General features: G+C 51.8%; 1 protein-coding gene across 2 annotated transcripts in view; it reads left to right on the forward strand.

The window, feature by feature from the left end:
- The window catches only part of TMCO3 (transmembrane and coiled-coil domains 3), a 60157-nt gene extending 53655 nt beyond the window's left edge, over window positions 1-6502 (forward strand). For both annotated transcript variants that reach the window (XM_017519751.1, XM_017519753.1), the window contains 3 exons: window positions 3477-3556; window positions 4446-4595; window positions 5689-6502. In XM_017519751.1, coding sequence (XP_017375240.1) covers window positions 3477-3556; window positions 4446-4595; window positions 5689-5802 — 344 coding nt within the window. In that variant the 3' untranslated portion in view covers window positions 5803-6502. The remainder of the gene's footprint in view (window positions 1-3476; window positions 3557-4445; window positions 4596-5688) is intronic.
- The last annotated feature ends 1900 nt before the right edge of the window (window positions 6503-8402 follow it).

An 8402-nucleotide genomic window follows, 5' to 3' on the forward strand; every position in this document is an offset into this window, starting at 1 on the left:
TACGGTTGCTGATGTACCATGATGTGTATATATACCACATTTTCTGTATCTGGTCCACTGTTGATGGACAGTGGGACTGTTACGGTTGCTGATGTTCCACGATGTGTATGTACCACATTTTCTGTGTCTGGTCCTCTGCTGATGGACTAGGATTTCCTGACCTTCCTTTCACTTATTTTAGACGAAGGCTAATACAGTGGATCAGGCCTGACCTGATTTTTCCCGTGTTTCCCCAGGTCGCGCCTGCCGTGGTGTGTAACCCGGTATCTGGTCAGCCACGGCATCATTGCATGTGCATGTTTGAGAGCTGCTCTTGTTAAAAATCTAAAATTTCATAAATACGTTGTTTACACAGACATATTTATCCTAATTATCTTCAAACTAGGGTTGTTTTGTATTGAGAATCCTTTCTATTCGCATAATAATTCTACGTGGTTTTGCTCTAGTTTTTTGTATATCAGGGAATTCAAGCTAATTTTTCCTCCGTCTGAGAAACCTGCTTATAAGCCCCTTTTGTCTCTAACTCGGCCAGGACCTTATTTTTGTTCTGCAGTCCAGGCAGCACATAGATGGCATCTGCCCACTTCGGACGGCACCTTTGTGTGTGTGTGTGGGACCTGACGTCCACTTCCGGGTGGCAGAAACAGGGGTGGAGCTCCCAGCTCCAGCAGATGTGTCTGGGCTGCCTGCCCTGCGCAGCCGCAGAGACTCCGCTGCAGGTCAGCCACAGCCAGTGGCAGGCCGGCAGGCACCACTCTCGGGTTCCAGCTCCGAGGCTCCTGCCTGCTAGGTGAGGCCCAGGCTGTGCTTCTGAGTTGAGGCTGCATCTGAAGGGTGTGAAAGGGGAAGGGCATTCTTTAGGCCTGGAATGAGGAAGGGCTTCTGTGCCGAAGGATGGCCCAGAAGGCGCCACGGAGCAAGGTCGGGGTTTCATGGACAGCACGTGGCAGCGTGGCTCTTCCCACTAGACCAGGGTTCGGCCAGCCGCGGCCCAAGGCCTGCTCACCACCTGCCTTTATAAATGAAGCTTTCTGGAGACAGCCACGCTTGGCCGTTTACTCTTTATCAGTGGCTGCTGTTGTACTGCTTACTAGCTCAGGCCATCAGCAAAATACTCCAGACTGGGCGGCTCAAACAGTAGCTGTTTACTCACACTTGTCGGGGCTGGAAGTCCAAGATCCGGGTGTGTGGCGAGGGCCGTGCCTGCTCCACAGATGGGGCCTCCTGGCTGTGTCATCTGTGGCCCACCCTCCGTGGTCTGTGCAGAGATTCGGTTCTCAATGCTTATGGCCTCATTTTCGCTTCAGTGGGTCCTGCAGACCCTGTCTCCAGATCAGCCACACTGGGGCTGGAGCCTGAATGTAGGAGTTTGCAGGACACAGCTCAGGCCACAGCAGGTGGCCGTGGCCCAGAAAGTACAAAGTGTTTTCCATCTTGGCCTTTGTGGAAGACGCCTGCCCAGCACCCCATCCTAGTTCCTGGTCACTTCCAGCTTTACCGACTGTCAGACATTTGGTGTGTCTTGTTATGACATTGTCAGCAATCAGAAGCAGGCACCGCTGTCTCTGGGACAGCGCTGGGAGCTGCCGCGCTGTGGGCATCCCCCCCACGACGGATGGACACAGTGTGCGCCCCCGCCAGCCTTACTCACCTTCACGCCATGGCCTGGCGTGTGTGCAGAGTCCCTAGCACAGCCCTGAGCTGGGCACGTGCCTCACGTGGCATATTTTATTTACACAGCCTCTAGAGCCACACTGACTGACTCTCACTTTCCTTGCTGTTTTGGGGACTGACCGGAAGGCATTTAGCTCCATAATTTTTGGCTCACCACCCCTACACCTCCCTCTGCCCCCCAGACCAGGAGCTCTGAGCTCAGGCAGGGTCTAGTGAGCCGTGTCCCCAAGGCAGCCCCGCCTTGAAGGAGCTTGCAGCCCAGGGGTGGGGTGGGGGGACAGATGCAGGGACACAGCTGCTCAGCTAACAGCACAGGAGCCTCCAGGGCATCAGCCACCCACCGCCCGCCAGGGTGAGGGATGCGCCAGGTGCAGAGGCGGAGGCTCAGGGCGTGCTGGGGAGGAAGAGGCTGGTGTGGAAGCCCAGAGGTGGGAGGTGGGAGGGAAGCCCGGACTCCCTAGAACAGGACATTCCCCAGCAGGAAGGAAGCCAGTGGGGCTGGAGATGAAGGGGTGGCGGTCAGGAAGCTTAGGCGCTTTCCTCGGGGCAGCAGTGGGGAGAAAATACAGCCCGGTGCCGCCAGGGTGGGGAGCCCTGGGTACCTGTGTGGCTGCGGTGTGAGGGTCCCTCTGGGGAGGGGTGAGAGTATCCTCTGTGCCAACACTGTTGTGAGCTTGTCTCATTTGTGCCAGTGTGGGCGTAGGGCCGTGATGGTAGTGACCTCCTAAACACTGGCCAAAGGCAGCCTGGATGGAGCCTTGCAGCGGGGCAGAGGCACAGACGTCCTGAAGGGAAGCAGGACTGGGGTCAGGGTTCGGCAGACAGCTGGGAAGAGAGGGATGGGGACCCCAGGCTACCCTGGGGCTGAGGCTCCTGAGGGGGACACAGTGGGGCCAGGCTGGTGATCAGGGTTAGAGGGACCGTGGGGAGCGCCGAGAATGGGCATGAAGCGGGCAGCTCCGAGACCCACACCCAGGAGGAGGGGCCATGGCTGGAAGACGGGGCATTGGGAGAAAGTGGCCCTGAAGCGCAAGAGAACACCAGGTTGGGGAAAGAGAAAAAGGGAAAGTGTTTATATTTGTGTTTCTGGGTCAGGTAGAGACAGTGGTTTGTGAACAGCAGAAAGGTCATGGGTCTGCATCCTTCTAATCCAGAGGAGGCCTCTGGCTTGCCAGGGTTCCTCCAAGGGCCAATGTGCATCGCCAGGTGGCCCCAGGGTGTGGCTGGAGAGCTGAGCCCAAGCCCAGGCCCAGCCCCAGCACCACCGGCCCCTCTGCGTCACTGGCTCGGTGGGCAGCCACACGTGGTTTTTGAGAGCCCTGGCAGAGAGAAGACGTATGCAGGGACAGTATTTCCCATTGTTTTTCCCGTCCTTATTCTGCCAAATGAAGAAGGGAAAGGAACACTGACCACAGATGTCCTGTGAGTGTGGCACTCCTGGGCGCTGGGGGCTGGTGGGCTCTGGGGTCATCTGAGCTCAGCGGGAATATTTCCTCAAGGACCGATTGTCATAGATTGCAGACAGTGCCGCCTCTGTGTGTTTTGCTGTGTTCTCTGCAGTTGAGGCCTGACGAGGGAGTGGAGCTGGGATTCCACCATGTCAGACGGTTCCCCCGAGGCAGCCTTTTCCCGTTCACTCCGTAAGAAAGGGACAGCCTTTTAGCATTTGCTGGTGCTTTCACAAGTGCACTTAGGATTTTAATTCCTGTATTGAAGCAAATGACACCTGAAGTTGTGAGGAATGGGTGTGCATTGGGGGAGGCTCTCCTGTGGTCATGAGTAATGTGTCCTGTTCCCAACAGGGCTCCACGTGTTCCCCACCTTTGTGGCGTATGAGCTCACGGTGCTGGTATTCCTCACCTTGTCAGTGGTGGTCATGAAGGTAAGGACTGGTAGGATCCTCACCCCTCACAGTTTGCAGGCCCAGCACAGGCCTCCCTGTGGCCCTGGTTTCCAGCGGGGCGCACATCAGGCCTGCGGAGCTGGCCCTGCCCCTCGTCTCGGGGGAGGCCCGCTGGGCCGCTGGACCCTGGGGGAGGCAGATGTGGGTTAGGCTGGGTGGTCTGGGTTTGTCCGTGTGATCGATTGTTTCAGAATTGAGGATTTTTAAAGAGGGGAACTACCTTTTGGGACCCTCAGGTTGGGCCTTGGCTGTAGTCCAACCCGTTGTCTTCTGACAGATGCAGACATGCCTTCTACAGACCTAAAGATGGTGTAGGTGCTTTCTCTCTGTCCTCCGTGACTACCAGCCGTCAAGCTGCCTGTCTGTGTTCACATTAAAGTGTGATGACCTAGTCAGAGCCACGTTCCGGCTCATAAACAGATTTAGATCATTTCCATTTTAAGGAGCCAGAATATATGAGGATCGTTGGGCCACTCCACCAGCTTTTAGGGCTCAGCCCAAAGACATGCATCTCCCTGTATTAAAAAGAAATTTCCATCTTGAATACCCCATAATGCTTAATGTTATTAGTCACCATCCCCCTTGCCCCTCCCCTCCCCCGTTTGGCTTGATGGGGGAGCAAGGCTTATTTTCTACTAATGAGCCTAAACCCTTAATTTTGCCTTTTTGTTCAGTGTGGATTATTTAAGATGTTTTGTGTTTGGTGCCTTCAGGTATTTGGAGTGCCTCAGTGTGTTTCCCTACTCTGCGTGTGATTCAGGGACCATCACGGCGTCCCTGTGGTTTCCGTCTGGGGTCTCTGTTTCGTGTGCGTTTAACTCTGTGCAGGTCCAATCTTTAGCAGTGATGTGACGAATCACTCTTGCAGTTTCTTCTGGCAGCACTGGTCCTGTCTCTCATTCTGCCGAGGAGCAGCCAGTACATCAAGTGGATCGTCTCCGCAGGGCTCGCCCAGGTCAGCGAGTTTTCCTTTGTCCTGGGGAGCCGGGCTCGAAGAGCCGGCATCATCTCTCGGGAGGTGAGTGGCTTCCCCCTGCCAAGCACTTGGGGCTGCAGGGGCTGCACTCTGGGTTTGAGTTGGGCGTGGCAAAGCTGGGCCAGGTTCCTCCTCCTGGTGGGCACACAGAGGCCTGGCTTCTCTCTGCTCATCTAACATGTGGTGTTTCCAGAGGAAAGTTGCAGTTAGTACTGCTTGAATTGTTGCATTAACCTTTTACAACAATTCTAAGTAAGCGTCAGATGTTTCTTCTGAAAGAAAACTTTTTAAAGCTGAACTGCCAGTGTGCACACAAGTATCGCCAGAAACATGAAATGCCACTGTGTCCTGAGAGCTGGGCAGACTTCCTGTCATCACTGAGATGGCCCTAGGCATCAGATTCACGGCGTGTCTCCTTGCATTTGTAAGTTTGAGGGGGTGGAAAGCCAGGTGTTATGTGCAGTGGAAGTAATTGCTGAAAAGTAGAATTGCTTACAGGAAGCTTCTCCTGAGGCCTGACCCGAGGCTGCATTCCCAGGGTCAGGGAAGCTGGGGGACAGGCGGACTTGTGCTGTGTCCCAGGGTTGGCCTCGGGCAAGCACAGGCTAGGGCTGCTGCCCTGGGGCCCATCAGGACTGACCTTGCACCATTGATCTTCGCATCACAGTTGCTCCTACATCCCAGTGTCCTCAACTTCTGGCTGTGCTTCGATATGCTTTCAAGAAATAGTAGTGGATTTATGGTGTGCAGGTGACCCTCCCAGGACTCAGTGCAACCCGAGCTCAGCTTCTACCCCCATTCCCCACCCCGTGCAGGGTCCCTCCCACCACTCAGAGTGACCACGCTCAGCCTCCACCACCCCACCCCTAACCCCATGCAGGTGTTCCTCCCACCATTCAGAGTGACTGCACTCAGCCCCCACTGTCATCCCTGCCCCTGCCATGCAGGCGTCCCCCCCCACCACTCAGCATGACTGCGCTCAGCCTCCACCACCCCACCCCTGTGCAGGTGTCCCTCAGCACACCACTCAGCGTGACTGCTCAGCTTTCCCAGGTGCAGGTGAGCCCTGTGCTTTCCTGTTGCAGGTGTGAGTCCTGACGCTCTCTGTGACCCGCGCTGCACTTTGCCGTTACAGGTGTACCTCCTTATACTGAGTGTGACCACGCTCAGCCTCTTACTCGCCCCGGTGCTGTGGAGAGCTGCAATCACTAGGTGTGTGCCCAGACCAGAGAGACGGTCCAGCCTCTGACTGCACGGAGATGATGGACCTTGGAAGAGAAGCCTGTGGGGAGTAAGCACGTAGATGGCCGGCAGCTGCTCCTTCTGGGAAGCTTGTACCTTGGCAACAGAACAGCTCTCTAGCAAAGCATCAGTGCAGTCGTGTTTTCCCAGCTTTTACAGAATATTCCCATTCTATTTTAGAATTTTCCAGAGTAGTTTATTTGGGGTCAGTTGATTATGTGCAGTAGACCTGGGATGCTGCATTTTACCAGTCGCCTTTAATGTGTTGCCTGGATGTGCCTTTTTTTTTTTTTTTTTTTTTTTTTTTTTTTTTTTTTTTTTTTTTTTTTTTTTTTTTTTTTTTTTTTTTTTTTTTTTTGTAAAGAAGCAAAATTAGAAGGCTTTTAAAAATGTACAACTTCAGAATTATAATCTGTTGGTCAAATATTTGTTATTGAACATCTCTGTGATATGAAGTTGTAATCCTGGCAATCAGCTTGGAAGCTTACTTTTGATTCTTAAAGTCTGTGTTTTCTAAAATGAGACAAATATGGATGTCTATTTTCCTTTTATTATAACTATTTTAAATAAAATACTTTCATGTCAATTTCTATTGGATGTATCACTTAAAATATTTGGTTTTGAATCAGAAGAACATGCATTCTTTAATAAAGATAATTTATGATCAGGGTATAATTAATTGAAACATTAAAATCTGTTTATATTAATTTTTTGTGTTGAGTTAATCTTTATACAAAATTTCAGCCGGTTTTTTTTGCTAAGATGATTTCTGTATTATCATGCTATTCTCCAAGACACCAAATTAATACAGTGTTAATTGATAAGTTCTTTTTATATTTAAAAGTGTATTTTGGTGATGATGTGCCCTGTTGTAGAAAACCTCACAGGTGAAGATCTGAGCCTCACAAGGACTTCCCTAACGGGTGATGCGCCCGTCTGTTTTGTGCTGCTGTAACAGAATGCCTGAAACTGGGTCATTTAAAGAACACAAACTTACTTCTCACAGTTCTACAGGCGGGGGACAACCAGATAGAGGTGCTGGCAGGTCAGGCCTGCTCTCTGCTTCCAGGATGGCACCTGGAATGCTGGGTCCTCCAGAGGTAGGAAGGCTGGGTGCTCACGTAGTAGAAGAGCAGGAGAGTGAACCCACTCCTCACGACCCTTTGTGTGGCAGCACTGATTCACGAGGGCAGATTCCTCCTGATCTAAACACCTACCTTGAGACCTCACCTCCCAACGCTTGCACTACAGATCGAGGGGACAGAAGCATTTGAACTGTAGCAGGTACCTTATTGTGCTTTTTCAATTACATGAATTTTTTGGCTTGACAGATAAAATTCAACATATTTATTGTGTACAGCATAGCAAGTACTTTAAGCCAGCGTTTTCCTGTAAGTATCAGCTTTAAGAGCCTAGGAATTTGACCAAAGTACTTGAGATGAAGATAAAAACTCCAGGTATAATTATGTGTTGCACATATAAATATATAAATTAAAGCATTTTGAAATAAGTTGTATCTAGTCTGAAGCAAATTAATGGAGAAATGATACAAACATGTTTATTTTTAGAAAATAGCATTGGTTTTCATTTCTAAATGATTCCAAATTGTCTAGCACCATTTTTTCCTCCACTGGTTCTGAGGTGTGAGATGTTGCCATGTGCGTGTGAGGTGTCCTGGGTGTGGCCTGTCCACCTGAGGCTGACCTGCCCGTCGCTGTGCCCTGTGCCGCTTTGCCACACCTGTGACACTCATCTCCCCTATGCACACGCCTTCTCCCCATCCAGGTGTTCAGGATACAGTGAGTCTCTGCGACAGGGTGACTTTCTTTTGTCTTCAACACCTGTGACCACCTGGGGCTTTTTAATTTGTTAAACTAAAGGAAACCTACTTGATGAGGGTGAGTTCCCCCAGAGCACGAAATTAGCCTCACTCTGCAAGATGAAATAAGTGCACTTAATGACAAGAGAAAGCATGCCAGGACACTCAGGTAAGACCCTAACTGCCCAGGGAGGGTGTCTTCAAAGCCCCAGCTGGGCCCACCTGCTCTGCTCCAGCCACAGGACATGGCTCTGTGAACCTGTCACTCCCGTTTTCACCCCCACCTCTCTGCTAATGACTTCCTCATCCATGACCTGCCCCTCTGTCCCTTGCTCACCCAGCAGAACCCTTTCTTGACCTCATGACCCCTCTTCCATCCAGACCTTCCAGAAAGCTGCACCCTCCCCATCCCATCCCCATCATGTCTGCCCTTCTCATCCAAACGGGGCTCCCCAAGCCACACCAGTACCCAGGAGCCACGTTGCCCCCACCCTGCTCTCAGCATTTCCCCAGTGTGTAGCATGTCCCTAGAAAGAAGTGGGAGGACAGGCTCAGGGTCAGTCTTATGGGGACACTTTTTCTGGAGGCTAACCAGCCTGGTCATAACAACTCCATCTTCAGTTTGAAAATTGGCATCTGGTTAGGGTCAAATCCTACCAGATCAACATCTGAGGCCAGGCTTATGAAACTGAGCTTGAGGCTTAAGGCTGGAGTGGTGTTAGCAGCCTTGACAACCTGGGCAACAGCCAACAACAGGGAGTGCCTGGGCCAGGTGTCCCTGAGCACGG

The sequence above is a fragment of the Cebus imitator genome, unplaced genomic scaffold (genome assembly GCF_001604975.1).
Source record: "Cebus imitator isolate Cc_AM_T3 unplaced genomic scaffold, Cebus_imitator-1.0 Scaffold773, whole genome shotgun sequence".
Taxonomy (NCBI): Eukaryota; Metazoa; Chordata; class Mammalia; order Primates; family Cebidae; genus Cebus; species Cebus imitator.